Source organism: Salvelinus fontinalis, unplaced genomic scaffold (genome assembly GCF_029448725.1).
Source record: "Salvelinus fontinalis isolate EN_2023a unplaced genomic scaffold, ASM2944872v1 scaffold_0231, whole genome shotgun sequence".
NCBI lineage: Eukaryota > Metazoa > Chordata > Actinopteri > Salmoniformes > Salmonidae > Salvelinus > Salvelinus fontinalis.
In genome coordinates, this window is record NW_026600440.1 from 42868 (window position 1) to 62015 (window position 19148).

At 40.7% G+C, this 19148-nt stretch overlaps 3 protein-coding genes across 22 annotated transcripts in view; 1 reads left to right on the top strand and 2 right to left on the bottom strand.

The window, feature by feature from the left end:
• Positions 1–1177, bottom strand: part of LOC129844796 (peripheral plasma membrane protein CASK-like) — a 41851-nt gene extending 40674 nt beyond the window's left edge. For 3 of the 18 annotated variants that reach the window (XM_055912944.1, XM_055912941.1, XM_055912932.1), the window contains exon 1: positions 193–1163. In XM_055912944.1, the coding sequence (XP_055768919.1) occupies positions 193–251 (59 nt within the window). In that variant the 5' untranslated portion in view covers positions 252–1163. Of the gene's footprint in view, positions 1–192 lie in introns of all 18 variants that reach the window. The other 15 variants (XM_055912946.1, XM_055912939.1, XM_055912938.1 and 12 more) reach the window with 11 other exon arrangements.
• Positions 1178–4841: 3664 nt separating this feature from the next.
• Positions 4842–12648, bottom strand: LOC129844787 (FUN14 domain-containing protein 1-like). 2 transcript variants are annotated; one of them, XM_055912910.1, is made up of 5 exons: positions 12546–12648; positions 11782–11962; positions 7583–7658; positions 7052–7180; positions 4842–6521 (listed from the first exon to the last, which is right to left on the bottom strand). In XM_055912910.1, the coding sequence occupies exons 1-5, from the start codon at positions 12562–12564 to the stop codon at positions 6444–6446; spliced, it is 483 nt and encodes a 160-aa protein (XP_055768885.1). In that variant the 5' UTR covers positions 12565–12648; the 3' UTR covers positions 4842–6443. The 2 variants fall into 2 exon arrangements, with proteins under 2 accessions (XP_055768885.1, XP_055768884.1); XM_055912909.1 differs by having other exon boundaries at positions 7046–7180.
• Positions 12649–13680: 1032 nt separating this feature from the next.
• Positions 13681–19148, top strand: part of LOC129844791 (lysine-specific demethylase 6A-like) — a 47727-nt gene continuing 42259 nt past the window's right edge. For both annotated transcript variants that reach the window (XM_055912920.1, XM_055912921.1), the window contains exons 1-2: positions 13681–14188; positions 14327–14390. In XM_055912920.1, the coding sequence (XP_055768895.1) occupies positions 14013–14188; positions 14327–14390 (240 nt within the window). In that variant the 5' untranslated portion in view covers positions 13681–14012. The remainder of the gene's footprint in view (positions 14189–14326; positions 14391–19148) is intronic.

Below are 19148 nucleotides of genomic sequence, written 5' to 3' on the forward strand. Positions count from 1 at the left end.
GAGGTTTTGTATGACCAACTCACCTACAAGTAGGCCAAGTAAAACAGCTGTCATGATGGTGGTGGCAATTCATATTTGTAAGGCAAATGCTTCCAATCGGGAAAAAACAGGCAGGCAGACACGCAATACAATGCAAACAAGAGGTTTCATTTATTATCATTGTTCAGTTCATAAACATCTGCTGACACTTACTTCCCAATCACCTCGCACAGCTCGTAGACATCCTCGAAAAGCACGTCGTCGTCCGCCATGGTCCAAAGCAAACGGGGATGCTACCCCCGTGAAATTCGCCCCACACGGTATTATTTGTAGAGAAGCCAATGGCCTCAAGTGTACAGCTCTGACTGATCCTTGTTGGGGGAGAGGGGGAACTGCCACGGAATACCCCAGCAAGCTCTCAGAATTCCAATGGTCGAATAATTCTAGTTTCCTAAATTAATTTCCCAAATGGAAAACCGATGGAGAAGGTAATGTTAGCCCGCTAGCTAGAGCGCCAAGTTACATGCGCTGGGTTTAGCTCGACCGTTTTTGACACTCCTCGGCCCCACCTTCTCCTTCTCCTTCTCCTTCTCTCCCGGCTGGTTAATCCCACGACCAGACCCGAGGACGCGGGATTTATCAACCGTTTGCACAAAACACACCGCTTTGCATGCCCCGTGATTGTATTGTCGGTTAATGCCTACCAGATGCCTCTTCTTGGTCGATGATGCCCCAGCCCGAGTAGGCAGCTTGCTCCCCCGCAAGCTAGCTGGCTAACTATAAAATGGTTGGCTATCTCCTAACAATCTGGATTTATTTTACCGTTTGAAATAGCTTGCTAGCGCCGTTATTGCGCTGAGCACACCCAACGTATCACATATGTCTTGGAATATTACCGCACATGCAAAACAAGGTTGCAGCTACATGATCTTAAATCAAAGACCTTCATGTTTATCTCGTAAAATGTGCATCCATGTATATTTCGTTGGTATGTTGAAAAGAAAATAATATTATTTCGTATTCCAGTCTCCTTCGAGCACCGTTACTCCAATTTTTACGCTGTCTCGGATGCTGCTCCTCCGGCTTCCAGAAATGGAAGACTCCTCCCTCTCTAGGTTATGAAACTGGTATGTGGAGAGCCATAATGGCTTCGTAGGCGCGCTCAGACTCTTTGCTAATTCCAATGCCACTTGAGCCAACATGACGTTCAGGGCGCCACCCTCCAAGTCCCCCAAGGCGCAGTTTCCTAATCGGTTTCACACTCCCCATTCCACCAATCCACGGTCGCATTCAATGCACCGCGCGCACGCGTTGACACCATCAAAAGCCCATCACCTTACGTCAGCGTTTCCACAATCCTTTCACTGCCCTCGCAATAATATTTATCTTGTATTGTGTATTAATTATTACTTTCCATCTGATACAGATTTGTCCGGACCAGTATTGCACGTCTATAAATAAGGGTATCAAAAAAGGACCAGCGTCCATAACAGCATTGGAAACACAGGAGTTGACTATTGGAAATATATGAACATTTTTGAATATTAGCAAATGCCCTATTTCTATAAGCCCTTGTTGCCATGCATTAAAAAAGCAAGTACAACCAGATTCCTGCAAGTGATGGCATCACATTGGCTGGACATTCTTTTGCTCTGCCTCAACATAAACTGGCCTATGCATTCTACACCCGGCAGGAGATGAGATTTGAAGTGATGTCTGTTGTTCAGGTGTGCATCGAGAGATACTTTCTAATAATAAGTGATAAGAGACCTGACAGATATTAGACCTGTTAGGCATAGTCATGTCACAGCCACATCCTGGATCTGTCACATTTGCCTCTCTGCTAAATGTATCCAGCAGCCTAGTGCTTACAGGGAGGGGCTGGTTCTATCTGTGGAGTTGCATCGGATGCTGTCTGATAAGAATTAAACAAAATTGCTAACTTGTTGTTATAAAAGTGTATATAAAATGTATGTATATGTAGCAGAAAAGCTGTACAAATTTTAAAAGATATGTGTCCTCCGAAGAAGGCGGTGATGGATGGGTTAATAAAACATTAAAATAAGGTGCCTAGTGGTTCTTGTACTATTGAATCCCAAAGAAACAACCATGTAGCCTAAGTCATAGGTTATTGTAATATAACTACCATTCTACCATTTTCAGTAAATACCTGGTAATTCATTGGCTTAATGGCAGTGAATGCACTGCTTTGCTTTTGACTGATCCCTGGGCCACATTGTTGACACACTTGCGCCAATCTATTTGTATTATTCGGCCACAACGTCACAGGTGAGTGAGTCACTCTGGATTGGTTGACACTGCCCCCTTGAGGTGGTCATACAGAAAAAAATAGATATTATTAAATGACCAGAGGGGTTATGTCATAAACCCTAAAAGTTCCAGAATGGGGTGAAAATGGCAGCCAGGGAGAAATCCAAACCAGTCTAATTGGAATTAATGTCTATCCTGATTTTACTTATGCAGGAAAATAAAAGTAAGGCACATAATATATCTGAAATTGTGTAATAGAATTATTGTTAACCTAAAATATAGTCATGTAATTATAAATACAGTTTTCTTCAAATTCATTATTTTACACAATATCTTACAACAGCACTGGCTGTTGGTTGACCAACTCCCTGACCAAAATGGCTGACCTCACTGCCATCATAAGAAGGTTCATAACCATTCTAGTATACTAATTCCTAATTATATGATACAGAACTCCAAATCTAGATGCAATGCAGGAATAATATGATAATATCCAAGACTCATTAGTCATAGGCTCTGTATTATACCCCAAATACACAGTAAATAAATGTACTTTCACACAGAATCTTCCTTCAGAAACAAAAATATGTTTCAGTCTACCCGGGCTAGCATTATGATGACAATTTCACTCCAACTCAGGGAGAAATGGTCCCATTTGATCAATTTTCAATTTTCTCTCATGAATAATTTGTGTGATAGGCCTAAAATGGTCTCTATCTATCAGTTGTTTAATAAGCCATGCTTCGTATAAAAAGACAGCTTCTCACTGTACTAATTACTATGAATTATTGTACTATGAATAATGAACATTGCTATTCTAACATGCATTGACGTTTCATCTCTGACTTTGTCCACTGACTAGTACTACAGAGAGGGTGTTGCGTAACCATACTAATGACAGCTCTCAATAAACTGATTGTGACAGAGTTAACTATTGTATGGTATGGACCCTTTGGAGCCAGCTGCCTGAAGGCATGGATTAGGTTGTATCTCAATACTATAATTTGTTTCCTGTCTCCTGTCTTTCCTCTACTAATATGAAGTAACTGGTGAAAGCCAGTACCTAGTATATGCATGCACCATATCGAATTTGCCTTTCCTATTTTTTTCAGATCAGTGCAGATAAAGGAGATATGAGGAGAGGTTTAAGTATGAAGATGCAGCCCTTAGATTACGATCAATGGATTAATAACACAATTGCTTTGAACAGCCTGACTGAGGTGTACCAGTATCTGGTGCCACTAGGGCAAGCTGCTATTATAAAACATCCCTTGCAGTTTCCATGGCGCTCATACTCTGGCTTTACCCTACTATTGGTTGGATCTATTGGGGGCTATTGATGATCCGATTGGTTGGTGATGTGGTCATCGGATGGTGGAGAGTGGGTCTCATCTCATTCCCCCCACTCTAATATCCCCCTCTATCCCTATACCATTACACATGGGCACACTCACAGATAATGAGGGAGCGAGATAGAGGTTAAAACAAAGAAAAAGGCAGGACTGGAAAGAGAAAGCGAGAGAAACAGAGAACAGAGAAAGAGAGTGGAAAAGAGGGAAGGCCACACCACACCACAAGAGAGCATGCGGGAGAGAGAAAGAGAAAAAGAGCAGTTTCCATAGCAACAGGGAGGGACCAGTGGTAGTGTGGTGCTGGCAGCTACAGTAACACACAGTAGAGAGAGGCACTCTGGCGAGGTAACATCACGACTGCCTCTGTTTTCAGCTTCATTCAGCTCAATAGACAGTGAAGTCATTATTTACACAAATCAATATGCCTCTGACAGAACATTATGAAATTACAATAAATCAATACAATTTTATTTAAAAGTTTTTTTGTCAAGTCAATTGACAAAGAGTACTTCATAAATCCCAGAACTAAATCCCTAGCTACAGAAAGCCTATCAGGACTAAACCCCAATTCAATGTGCATTTAATATAAACCAAAAAATCTTTAATTTATTAATTGATATTGTACTCTGTGACAGAGGTAAACACAAAAAATTTACAATTGGTACTTATTTCAGATTGATTTGGTGCGTATCTTCCTTTGCCTCTTTCTACATGCAGTACCTTTCAAAAGCAGATTTCACAGTGTAGATGAATGCACAGACATAGTGGTGAAATATCTTAGTATTGTGACAATGCTCATTCATTGTTGCTGTGACATGCATGGTAGTTATTACAAACCCATCCTCCATGCAGACACAAGGAAGCATCCATTTCTATTCACATCATAAAATCTGGACATTTGCATTACCGGAACTCATAGACTACACTTACACAGGCAGCCCAATTCTGATCTTTTGCCGAAATTACTGGCAAAAAATTTGACCTGATCGGCCAAATTACCAATAATTTGGCAAAAGATCGGAGTTGGGTTTCCTGTGTAAAGGCAGCTACTGTGTAAAGGCAGCTACTGTAAAGGCAGCTACTGTAATCTGAAAAGTCATGCTGGCTTTAATAATCAAAATAAGTATATTGTTGAGAAGTTAAACGTGTCAAGTTAGACTGTTAATCCACTCAGTGTACACACCAAGCCCTGATTGTATGCATGTCTACCATGCAGTCCAGTGACCACACACACAACTGTTAACATTGCTAACCAACAAAAATCAGGCAACTTTATTTGACAAAACAGAAACATAAGACAAATCCATAGTTATGGTTAGTTGGTTATCAAGATTTCAAAACAGCATTCAGGAAGTCAGAACATAAAAAATGGAGGTTAACGGCAGTAAGAAGTTAATGTGCACTTTGTGAAGTACAGAAACAAATGGAAAATCATACTCCTGACACATAATATTTAAATAGTTAAAGACACAATATGGAGCAACTGAACACTGACTTTATACTGTGCATTTCCTTCTATCTATAAAACTGATAGTATATTCTCCACGTGACTAAATCACATGTTTTCCTATTACTACACTGATAGCAGGTTCACATTTTTTGGAATGAGTCTTGTCCTGGAGGCAGAACTAAGCGAATCCGCTAGATGGGCCAGCTGCAAAGTCAGAATTGGCTATATTGTAAAAAAAATTATGAAAACTACATTTAACTTTTTGGTCTAAATTTAAGGTTAGGCATTAGGGTTAACAGTGTGGTTACAGTTAGATTTTTAAATCAGATTTTGTGGCTGTGCCAACTAGTGACCACTCTGCAGAGCTGCCTCCAAAACAAGATTCATTATGAAAAACGCTAAACTGAACACTGATATACCTACAGTACATTAGCCAGCGAAGGTGCAGTGATCAGGTGTTGGTATATTAACCCCGTAACAACAGGTCTGCAGACACATTTTGTTGAATAGCACAGGGTGGTAAAACTTTGGTCTGAGTGTAGGGAGAGCTGGGTTGTGTCCCAAATGGCACCCTATTTCCTACATAAGGCTCTGGTCAAAAGTAGTGCACTATGGGCATTTGGGACACACCCCTGATCCTAGACCTGTTCTTCCAGGTAAAAGAGGGCACAAGATAGACAGGGGCCGAGTAATCCTATGTTCAGTGTGTGGTACAGTATATTAGTAGTATATCATAGTGTATCAAGAGGTGTCACGTTGTGCACTTAAAGGGAAATTTCTAACATTTTCAACATTGCATTCATCATCTCCAGAACAACCCTAACATCAACGTATGTGAAAATGCCATGTTTCTATGTTTTGAAGTCAAAATTAGTTTTTCTAATGTCATTATCTGGTGTGCATCGTGATTTCAACCAATTATGAGTAGGCATTGCTCACTAATTGACTCAAATCACACGATGCACACCATATGACGGTGAACAAATATATATATAATATAGCTGATTGAAAACATAGAAACGTGACATTTTCACATACATTGATGTTGGAGGTAGTGCTGATTATGAAGTATAAAGATTCCATATTCAACAGGCCCAAACAACTGATCCTGGATCAGAAACCACCAGATAAATAGAATAAAAAGAGGGTGGACAAGCTAAACTCAGATCAGTTGGGCAGTAACAGGAAGAGAGCACCCAGGGGGGCATAAAGTGGCAGCTTCACATGTTCAGCCTCCTCCCAAACCCGTTTCATGACTAGTTCCGTGCTGGGAGAAAGACAACGATTCACAGTTAATGACAACATCCCGTGTGGCGACTCAGTTCACAGTAATGACAGCTTCCTTCTTCCTATGTAATGACTTCCTCAGTCGTGAATTGGCCCCGACGCCCTTAGGAGGCCAAGCCCAGGAGGAATCCACCCACAAACCCGCTGGACAGGACAATGTTCTTCTTGACAAACTCTGTGGCCTGCAGAGAGTGGAAGGAGGAGAGAAAACAAGCAGACTGTGAGGTCACCTCCAATAACTGAAGGGTTATAAGTGATAATAGATGTAAAAATAAGATTCTTATACGCAGGGTATACTTTAGTTTCTGCTTGTGATAAATCCAGGAATGTGCTTTTACAGTGTGAGTTCGCTAGAGGGCGCTGTTGCTACATTATTAGTCCATCAAATGGCTGCGGATGACTCAGGTATTTATGAACTTAGCTATTTCCCCCCAAATATGATAATTAAGTATACATTTTTTTCTCATAAGTACATGCAATGCAAGGCACTGCGAGTCAAGCGGACTGGAAATCCAATTGAATTAAAAAGCAGCTCCCACACCCAGGTACTGGTGTTGGTCTCACGGAATAAATAAACAGTTAGATAAAGGACCAATGAGCACGCACACATCTCAAACATGTTCACCTTTTAGAATCACACAATACTATAGGCACAATAGCCTACCATAGAGTTATGATTAGGAAAGTCAGGCAGTGTTATTAATACCTTTACCTCCTCGAAGAAGGAGTTCATTTCAGGGGCTGCTTGCTTGGTTCTCTTCTTCAGGTGTTTCTTTGCTTTGTTCACGTCCTTCTCCACTTTCTTCCAGTCCACCTGCACGTAGCCACTGTGATTCGCTATCTGCAGGAGAAGGTGCAGAAAGGAAAATGAGTGAGGATTGTTGGGTTGCATTTGAAGTGGCACTCCGTTCACTTTGTTACATGTGATCTCATTGGTGCTCCCGAGTGGCGCCTTAGTTGATGTGAACTAAGGCACTGCATCTCAGTGCTAGAGGCGTCACTATAGACCCTGGTTCGATTCCAGGCTGTATCACAACTGGCAGTGATTGGGAGTCCCATAGGGCAGCGCACAATTGGCCCAGCGTCTTCCGGATTAGGGTTTGGCCAGGGTAGGCCGTCACGGTAAATAAGAATTTGTTCTTAACGGACTTGCCTAGTTTAAAAAAATTATAATAATGGAATAGAGATGTGTATTATGTAACTACCTAGCGTCGACTTAATACAAATATGATGCATCTCTTACCTGTAACAACAGGAACCCTCCACCTATGGCAGTAGCAGCTATCTTCCCTACTCTCTGGAACAAGTATCCTGCACACCTGAATGTGAGAGAGAGGAGTGACTGATAGCAGTGTTGTAGTACTCGAGTCCAGGACTCAGACTTGACTCGGACTCAAGTCACAATTTTCATGGCTCAACTCGGACTGGACCAGAAGTGACTTTGTTGTCAGAAAATCTCTCTGATGGATCATTTAAAATAGGGGGCCTACTAGCTACAACAGCAAATGCTAGAGATATTCTTCAAATGTGCCAACAGTTGAAGAGAATTTGGATTTTTAAATGGTATGACCACAGCTTTTAGCATTACCAAGGGACTTGTGACTCGACTCGAGAATAAAGGACTCGGACTGGAACACTAGGGACTAGAGGTCGACCGATTATGATTTTTCAACACCGATACCGATTATTGGAGGACCAAAAAAAGTCGATACCGATTAAATCGGCCAATTTTTATTTATGTATTTATTTGTAATAATGACAATTACAACAATACTGAATGAACACTTTTATTTTAACTTAATATAATACATCAATCAAATCAATTTAGCCTCAAATAAATAATGAAACATGTTCAATTTGGTTTAAATAATGCAAAAAAGTGTTGGAGAAGAAAGTAAAAGTGCAATATGAGCCATGTAAAAAAGCTAACTTTAAGTTCCTTGCTCAGAACATGAGAACATATGAAAGCTGGTGGTTCCTTTTAACATGAGTCTTCAATATTCCCAGGTAAGAAGTTTTAGGTTGAGGTTATTATAGGAATTATAGGACTATTTCTCTCTATACCATTTGTATTTCATATACCTTTGACTATTGGATGTTCTTATAGGCACTTTAGTATTGCCAGAGTAACAGTATAGCTTCCGTCCCTCTCCTTGCCCCTACCTGGGCTCGAACCAGGAACACATCAACAACAGCCACCCTCGAAGCATCGTTACCCATCGCTTCACAAAAGCCGCGGCCCTTGCAGAGCAAGGGGAACAACTACTCCAAGTCTCAGAGCGAGTGACGTTTGAAACGCTATTAGCGCGCACACCGCTAACTAGCTAGCCATTTCACATCGGTTACATCAACCTAATCTCGGGAGTTGATAGGCTTGAAGTCATAAACAGCGCAATTGCGAAGAGCTGCTGGCAAACGCACGAAAGTGCTGTTTGAATGAATGCTTATGAGCCTGCTGCTGCCTACCACCGCTCAGTCAGACTGCTATATCAAATATCAAATCATAGACTTAATGATAACATAATAACACACAGAAATACGAGCCTTAGGTCATTAATATGATCGAATCCGGAAACTATAATAAAATAAAAAAAATTAAGTTTATTCTTCAGTGAAATACAGAACTGTTCCGTATTTTATCTAACGGGTGGTATCCACAAGTCTAAATATTCCTGTTACATTGCACAACCTTCAATGTTATGTCATAATTACGTAAAATCTTGGCAAATTAGTTCGCAACGAGCCAGGCGGCCCAAACTGTTGCATATACCCTGACTCTGCGTGCAATGAACGCAAGAGAAGTGACAACATTTTCCTAAATCTGCAGGTTTAAAAATATATACTTCTGTGTATTGTTTTTAAGAAAGGCATTGATGTTTAATGTTAGGTACATTCGTGCAACGATTATGTTTTTTTCGCAAATGTGCTTTTGTTAAATCACCCCCCGTTTGGCGAAGTTTGCTGTCTTTGTTAGGAAGAAATAGTCTTCACAGTTCGCAACGAGCTAGGTGGCCCAAACTGCTGCATATACCCCGACCCTGAAGAAAGGCATTGATGTTTAGGTACACATTGGTGCAACGACAGTGCTTTTTTCACGAATGCGCTTGTTAACCTGTTGAGGACAGAGGGCGCTGTTTTCACTTTGGGGGAAAATCGTGCCCAATTTAAACGGCCTCGTACTCAATTCTTGCTCGTACAATATGCATATTATTATTACTATTGGATAGAAAACACTCTCTAGTTTCTAAAACCGTTTGAATTATATCTGTGAGTAAAACAGAACTCATTTTGCAGCAAACTTCCTGACAGGAAGTGGAAAATCTGAAATCGATGCTCTGTTCTAGGGCCTGCCTATAAATGTCCTTGATATTTATTAGTATACATGCACTTCATACGTCTTCCACTAGATGTCGACAGGCAGTGAGAGAAGAAATTGAGTGTATAACTTGATCTGGGGTTGAATAAAAGCTCTTGGCATGACGTGTCACCAGTTTCCTGTTTTCTTTAGAGCGCGAGAAGGGACCTGGTATTGCCTTCTGAAAAGCTGTCGTTATAGACGACTAATATCTCCGGCTTTGATTTTATTTGATAAATGTGACAATATCATCGTAAAGTATGTTTTTTCAATATAGTTTTATTAGATTATTGAAATTTATTCGGGACGTTAGGCGTGTTGCGTTGTGTGCCTTTGTTCAGGAAGGAGAGCTTTGCGCTACTTTGCTAGCTTTCCGTGCTAATTGACTGGAGAAGAGGACATTCTAAAACCAAACAACGATTGTTCTGGACAAAGGACCCCTTGTACTACATTCTGATGGAAGATCATCAAAAGTAGGACCCATTTTATGATGCTATTTCATATATCTGTCGAACATGTGAAATAGTAGTTTGCGCCCAGATTTTGGGCACGCTCTCGCTATAACTAAGCTGGATGTCGTAATGAAGTTATTTTTAGAATTCTAACACGGCGATTGCATTAAGAACTAGTGTATCTATCATTTCCTATACAACATGTATTTTCTAGTAACGTTTATGAATAGTTATTTGGTCAGAATAGTTGAGTGTCATAAAAATATCCGCACATTCTGGGAAAAAGATGCTACGTTAGCACAATGTATAACCACTGATTTCAGCTCTAAATATGCACATTTTCGAACAAAACATAAGTGTATGTATAACCTGATGTTATAGGACTGTCATCTGATGAAGGTTTATGAAGGTTAGTGAAAATTAAAATCTTTTGCTGGTTTATTCGCTATCGCTAACATGCCTATTGCTATCGCTAACGTGCCTTGATGAATGAATGCGGTAGTGTGGTAGGCTATTGTAGTAAGCTAATATAATGCTATATTGTGTTTTCGCTGTAAAACACTTAAAAAATCTGAAATATTGGCTGGATTCACAAGATGTTTGTCTTTAATTTGCTGTACACCATCGATTTTTCAGAAATGTTTTATGATGAGTATTTAGGTATTTGACGTTGGTGTCTGTAATTACTCTGGCTGCTTCGGTGCTATTTCTGACAGTAGCTGTGATGGTAGCTGCAATGTAAAACTGATTTATACCTCAAATATGCACATTTTTCGAACAAAACATAGATTTATTGTATAACATGTTATAAGACTGTCATCTGATGAAGTTGTTTCTTGGTTAGTTTGGTTGGTTCTTGGTTAGTTAGGTTGGCTTTGTGCAAGCTACCTGTGCTGTGAAAAATGTCTGTCCTTTTTTGTATTTGGTGGTGAGCTAACATAAATATATGTGGTGTTTTCGCTGTAAAACATTTTAAAAATCGGACATGTTGACTGGATTCACAAGATGTGTATCTTTCATTTGCTGTATTGGACTTGTTAATGTGTGAAAGTTAAATATTTCTCAAAAATATTTTTTGAATTTCGCACTCTGCCTTTTCAGTGGAATGTGGGAGGAGTTCCGCTAGCGGAACCCCGGTGCCAGACAGGTTAAATCACCCATTTGGCGAAGTAGGCTATGATTCAATGAGAAATTAACAGGCACCGCATCGATTATATGCAACGCAGAACAAGCTAGATAAACTCGTAATATCATCAACCATGTGTAGTTAACTTGTGATTATGTTAAGATTGATTGTTTTTTTTATAAGATACGTTTAATGCTAGCTAGCACCTTACCTTGACTCCTTGCTGCACTCACATAACAGGTTGTCAGCCTGCCACGCAGTCACCTCGTGGAGTGCAATGTAATCGGCCATGATCGGTGTCCAAAAATGCAGATTACCGATTGTTATAAAAACTTGAAATCGGCCCTAATTAATCGGCCATTCCGATTAATCGGTCGACCTCTACTAGGGACTTGGGACTCAAGGTTGAGTGACTTGACTACATCACCAACTCATACCATGCATTTCATCAGTGAAATGTGTTGATGTGTTTCCTAGGGGCCAAAGATCCAGACATTTGGGTTGCATACCAGCCAGTGACCCCTCCCATCACGATCTGCGTGGTCACAGAGTATTTCTCTGCGAGGGGACCAGAGTTATTCCCAAACACCATGCTCCACCATTGGTGCCTCCGGGCGTACTCTGTTAGGTCCACCACCTCATAGGTCTCATCCTCACTCTCCGGCTCATCCTTTTCTGATAAGATGTCATCTGGGATGAAGTAAAGACATACAAATAATTTAAACTGTTTTGCTTTCACTTTCTATCATCTAGGCAACCTAGTGCAGGTTTCAGGTCCAAATTCAGTCCAATTTCCTCACAGTCAAGAAACAGTTCCAATGCATCCATCTACATCTTTGCTGTAACTTCATAGTAGTATTGATAGGATTCACAAAACACATTAATTCATTGAATATTGATTTAAAACATGACTGGAATACTTGTTTAGTTGGTCATCCCGTTCACGTCATTACTATACAGTGTATATCTGCGATAACGGTACAGTAGTCGGGATAGGAGCTATGGGTGACAAAAACTAATAGGTTCACAATGTCAATGGCTGGTATTTGGGTCGATGGGCGATTGCATGCCATTGTTTAGAAATTAGGCTAAATTGCTAGCAACAAAGCTAGCCATCTAGTCACTAAAGTCCACCTGTCAAAAGCCACAGCTGAACGAATAGCAATATTTGAGTGTTTAGATTTCTTGATATTGGAGCTATCTATATATAGTATAGCTGATTCGTTGTTATAATTCGAGATTATTTTATCCATAAACATGGACTATCACTAACCTTCTTTGCGATCCGCCATTTTGGAGAAAATTACATCAGGATGTTGACTGCTGTATGCAAGCCCCGCCCCTGAGATTTATAAACCTCTGCTGGCCCCGCCTACAGAATGATGCTTTGCCACATCAGTATTTTAACACTTTGCTCTTTCTTTGAAATGTTGCAGGATGTTGATAATTTCATTTGGAAGCATAAAAATGTTCCATAAAAAATAAGATTCGATTTCCCTCATATTAGATTCAATTTCTGCCCAAAATAGCTATCACTTTATCCCTTGAACATTTAAATTGATTTGAATGTAATTCAAATCTACATCAAATACTGTAACTTGTATATAATCAATTGATATCAAAATAAAGAGTAAGATTTTATAAAGTAATATGTTCAGAGGGTTTTATGATACATCAAAAAAGCTATTTGGATAATTAGATTTGGGGATTTTACATTGGATGGATATGTCTTGTCTGGGTATTGAGTCTGGGTATTTGGAAAATGTCTACAGCTGGGGGGGGGGGGGGGGGGGGGGGACACACCAACAATAATGATTGCTATTCATTTAATTTTCAAGACATGTACAAAAGTTAGAATGTAATTCATAACACAGTAGATATACTGCACATAAATACAGTAGAACTAGCTAGTACATTTTAAAAAATGCAAACAGATCTAATTGGTATCAACCACAATAATGTATAGGAATGTGGGGCCTAGGGCAAGGATGATGATTATTATGATGTGAAAATTGCAGGGTGAGAAATATTTGACAAGTAGTTACACAGTCCTAATCAGAATTTGTACCTCCACACAACATTGCAACGTTTTATTTAGACATGCTTACCCATCAACAGCAAATAATACTGGTATCAAGTATTTGCACAAATTTCTCAGTTGACACTCTTAAATGTATTTAGTAATATGACAGTTTGCATGTAGCTATTTAACATTGTTATTTATGCACTTTTCAAAACAAATCAATCAATTTGAATACCTATACAATATAACCATTATTGCTTCTGAGAAAATAATGAACATGTATAATTGATTTCTGTGGTTTGTAAAAAGATAAATGAAGATGGGTAAAAAAAACTTAATGTCATATGCTGATATTCAGACATATCTATTGGCTGAAGAGGTAGGGGAGGCGTGACTACGGCGGCGCGTGGGTTCGCTTGCTTGTGTGACACAATTATAACAACTTTAAGCTGGTGGCTGTGGGGAATTTTATGGTCAAATAATACTCTTTTCAAACTGCAAGAATTGAACTTCATGCATTACATTTGATTAGTTGCATAAACGGTGCCTAAAAATGTGACGCGAATACTTTTTGGAGGGGTACTTGTTTTCCTGAAAGGATTTACCATTTTGAATTGCGTTTTGATCGTGGAGAAAAGTTTATTCTATCTTAATACATTTTTAGTTTTCCTTCTTTGATTTGGTGGAGTATTTCGTTCGCCCTCTCGTCGCGATTCCATGCAATCGTGCGGAGTCTCGCTCGCTGTTGCTGCCTGCGCTGCTGCTCGGAGTCTCGGCTCGGCTTCTGGTGGTGATGAGGAAAAGAAAATGGCGGCGGGAAAAGCCAGTGAAACCGAGGAGGACTTTCCGACGCTGACAGCCCAAGAGAGGGACAGCTTGGTCGGAATTGACAGGTCGGAGTCAAAGCCCTGCACACACCTCTGGTGTATTCTTAATATTCTGTTCACGCGTTTGCCGTTTTTATACGTTAAATCCATTTGCACGGCAGTGCAAGTGATACTGAACCGCCTGTGTTGTCTTCTTGCTTGCAGCTCACTGTTTGGATTTCAGAGGCTTCATGAAGATGGCGCCAGAACGAAGGCCTTACTGTTGAAGGTAGCTCGCTAAGTTGCAAACACACAGGACCAGCCGGTCCTTGAACCACAACACTTGCACCTTGTACATTCTTGCCCACATAGTAATACGTGTAACTAACATAGCCAGTCCACTCTCAGGTGAGAGCACGGACTCTGGTTAACCATACACCCATCACACGATGTGCGCAGAGCGACCCTGCGGCTACGCAGCGTTCCTACCCGAGTTCTTTCCCTGGCTAGCTAATCCAATAGTGAAAATGAACGGCTTTTCCATTGCATAAACACATTTTAGTAACCCAACTGGCTATTTTCGTTATTAGGGTGGCCTTGCATTTATCTAACTCGTCAACTTAGCTATTTGTTAGTCACAGGCTTATCATATCAAATGTTTCTACCGAGCTGATTTGTATTGGGTGCAGTAGAAATGGCTAACAAGCCTGGTAGCCGAAGAAGCTAGCAAATTAACGTTAGCCAGCTGGCTGTGTAATATAACATCTCAAGTACATACTTGCGGGCTAGTCATTTATATTGATAAGACGAACCACCACATGCTAACCTTTTAATTTAGCCTGCTAGCAAATGTCTAGCTAGTCCCCTGTTAGTTTGATAACGTTAACTAGCTTGTGGAACGTGCGTTGTTGGACTCTGGAGTTGGCCAGCTCATTCTGAATGTTAGCTAGCTAGAGATAGAGTGGTCAGGGACATATAGAATTTGGCTTTTTACAGATACCATCATTACTGTGATATAAGCGTTAGGTAACGTTTTGTAGCCAGCTAGCCACATCTACCGAGCATGATAAAGTGACCTTACTTGTTTTAATGGCTATTTAACGTTCTATCATGGAGTAGACTTCCCATGGTGCCAGGAAAGTATGTTTGCTTGCTGCACTGTGTATCTGGCTCGTGCAAAATGTATGCATGAATTTGAACCGTTCTCGTGCCCCGGAGTTGGTGTTGATTGTGTAGAGCTCGAGACGGGCTTTCGCTATGTTCCAATGGCTGCTAACTAACGTTAGCTTAACGCGTTAGCTGTTTGGATAGCTAGCTAGTAATGGCTGCTTGGGCCGGTCCAAGATGGCGGGACAGGGAGTAGTGACACCGAAATCTAGCTATGTGGTGAGCTCAATTAAAACATCTATCGAACGAAATTAAATGCAATTCGTTAGCAGGTTTTGATTGACCCCTTTAGCCGTGGGGCTTATGTTGGTTTGTTGACAGTTTTCATTGACCCTCTGTGGATGGGTCCCTTCGTAGCTAGGTTTTGCATCCCAGCATCAACCTGTAGCTAGCACATTGGACAGTGAACAAAGGGCAAAGTTGCACACAGATTTATACATTTTTGCTCTTTATATTGAATTTTTTATTTTCACAGTTGGTGTTTACAATTGGAGGAAGCTTATATCCCCATACTATGTTGCCACCAAAAAGAAGGGATTGGCCTCCTAGGGTGCTTAGAAAGTAGGCTTGCTGGCAACGTAAACAAAAAAGCATAATCTATTGCAAATTCAAATCACTGGAGAGATGATGGCAAACTGGCCACACCACTATGCCAGCCAGTTCAAACCCTCACCAATTCAGCCGTTCTCCCTGCATTATTTCCCCTGGTATTTTTTTTCAGCAGCGGTGGCAAAGTTTGCTTTGTAGTGGGAGCGTGGCTAATGGAGCTGTCACTGACTGAAATTTTAGCCTCCCGCTTGTCCGCAGAGACTATGTTGATATTCTAAAGTTAATTTCCTACAATTCTACATGTTTTGCCATGTGGCTGAGAGAAATGCCATTTTAAAGCTAATTTCCTGCAATTCTACACATTTTGCAATAGCTTATCCTGTGTTCTTACGCTATTTGAGTGACTCAAATGTAACAAAATCAATGGGGACCCCATGCCATGCCATTTTTATAATTTGATTCTCCTGACTGTCTAGTTTGTATTTTGGTGATCGTTAGTTATCAAAGGTGATCTTGTTTTTTTTTTGTTTTAAAAAAAAAATATATATATATATTTTTTAACGTACTTTATATCTGGGTTTATCTTAATTTTACACTGAGAATGTTTAACATCCCGATAAATAATTATATATAAATATTTAATAATAATGAATACAGGGGAAAGACTGCACTGTCTCAGCATTTAGCTGGGACTTTATACCCATGCATTCTGTCCACATTTATTATCTCCAAAGTGATGCAGGGGTCCAATGAAGGAATGACCCCGTTGTCTCTTCATATCCGAGATACAGTTCATTTTAAAATGTCATGTCGTTTTTTTGTTGCTCTTTAGGTCTCACTTTAAAGGTTGCTTAGATTCATATTGTATAGGTTAAAGGTACTCCTTATATCCCTACTCTGAGAAGTGGGTGGGCAGATGCTAGCGGGATGTCACATACTAAAACCAGCCCCTTGCACTTTGGGGAATGCAGCCCTTGGCCAAACTGCCCCATGTAACATTACTAGCTACCCTACACCCTGGTATTCACCCCAGCCATCACATGACACACTCCTAGGGATGTGGTCAATTTAAATCTTGACCTTAATGGAACATATTTTTCATGCACTAAATGAATGACCCGTAAGCGTTTCTGCTGCATTGCACCTGGTTTTGCAATTGTCTTGCTACTCTCTAAAATGTCTATTTTGATGTAGCCCACCTCCATCAGCTGTTTTATATGGCGCATTGACCTCCAGGGAGAAGTTTGGACATTATGATGATTAAACTAGTAGCCTATGTGAAGCTACTGACTTAACATTTGTAAGACAGTGTCACTTTATGTTTTTTAAACAGTGACCTTTTTCCTCAATTGGTTTGAGTTCCACTTGTCTCCTGATTATTATTTTTTTTATTATTTTTTTTTAAATGTTTTGCTGTGAGGTGTTCTACCACCTCATTATCTTCTTCTATAGCTTTATTAGTTTTGATTGTCTGCCCTGTCTGGAACGGTGCACAGTCGCTCTGTTGCACAGCTATCTACGCCCAGATAACGCAGAGTTCAACTCCACTGACAGAACTGGGTCACTGTATCGCCGCCACTGGATTAAGTGGCAACTACATAGAAATAGAATGAGTAGAACTACAACAGGTCTTACAGTGAAATGCTTACTTATAAGCCCTTAATGAACCAACAATGCAGTTTTAAGAAAAATAAGTTAAGTTAAAAATAATTTAAGAGCAGCAGTAAAATAACAGTAGCGAGGCTATATACAGGAGCTACCGGTACAGAGTCAATGTACTGGGGCACAGGCTAGTCAAGGTAATATGTACATGTAGGTAGGGGTAAAGTGACTATGCATAGATAATAATCAGAGAGTAGCAGCCGTGTAAAAGGGGGGTGGACAATGCAAATAGTCTGGGTAGCCATTTATTTCATTAGCTGTTCAGGAGTTTTATGGCTTGGCGGTAGAAGCTGTTAAGAAGCCTTTTGGACCTAGACTTGGCGCTCCGGTGCCGCTTGTCGTGCGGTAGCAGAGAGTAGTCTACGACTAGGGTGGCTGGAGTCTTTGACAATTTTTAGGGCCTTCCCCTGACACTGCCTGGTATAGAGGTCCTAGATGGCAGAAAGCTTGGCCCCAGTGACTTACTTGGCCGTACGCACTACCCTCTGTAGTGTCTTGCGGTCGGAGGCCGAGCAGTTGCCATACTTGCGGTCGGAGGCCGAGCAGTTGCCATACTTGCGGTCGGAGGCTGAGCAGTTGCCATACCAGGCAGTGATGCAACCAGTCAGGATGCTCTCTATGGTGCAGTTAATTAGTCCCTAATCTATTGATTTCACATGACAGGGCAGGGGTGTAGCCATGGGTGGGCTTGGGAGGGCATAGGCCCAACCACTTGGGAGCCTGGCCCACCCACTGGGGAGCCAGGCCCAGCCAATCAGAATGGGTTTTTCACCACAAAATTATTTTATTACAGCCAGAAATGCTCCTCAATTTCATCAGCTGTCTGTGTGGCTGGTCCCAGAGGATCCCTCAGGTGAAGAAGCCGGATGTGGAGGTCCTGCGGTGGCATGCTTACTCGTGGTCTGCGGTTGTGAGGCCTGTTGGATGTACTGACAAATTCTCAAAAATTATGTTGGAAGCAGTTTATGATAGAGAAATTAACATTCAACTATCTGGCAACAGCTCTGGTGGACATTCCTGCAGTCAGCATACATCTGTGGCATTGTGTTGTGACAACTGCACATTTTAGTAGCCTTTTATTGTCGCCAGCACAAGGTGCACCTGTGTAATAATCATGCGGTTTATTTAATCAGCTTCTTGACATGCCACACCTGTCAGGTGGATGGATTTTCTTGGCAAAGGAGAAATTCTCACTAACAGGGATGTAAACAAATTTCTGTGCAACATTTGAGAGAAATAAGCTTTTTGTGCGTATGGAACATTTCTGTGTTCTTTTATTTCACCTCATGAAACATGAGACCACACGTTTGGGATGTGCACAACTACCATTGAATGAGTGTTGCATATTAACTTCAATGCACGAGGATGACATTAAAAGGAAGAAGCATAAGAGCGGGTACTTCCTTTTGGAGTTTTCTAGTGTCCCCATCCAAGTACTCAAAATCAATGTTTCATGCCACCCTCATCCTGACCCTTTTTTGAGAATAAACTGATTTTAGATCAATGAATGAACATCCCCCTTCACATTCACACACACTTACAAATGGGTATACAATCAATTTATATATTTTTTTAATTTGCAGCAGCTGTGACTGTTTGATATGAAGTGGAGCGCTAACATGTTATGGAATCAATTGCAGTTTGTTTATTGGTATAAAATCACATTTAC

Excerpts from the sequence above, each read along its gene's own strand:
- LOC129844787 (XM_055912909.1), bottom strand. Across the intron at positions 7,181-7,582 it reads GAGGGTTCCTGTTGTTACAG|ATAGCGAATCACAGTGGCTA; the intron begins GTAAGAGATGCA and ends CTTCTCCTGCAG. Across the intron at positions 6,522-7,045 it reads CCTTCTTCGAGGAGGTAAAG|GCCACAGAGTTTGTCAAGAA; the intron begins GTATTAATAACA and ends CACTCTCTGCAG.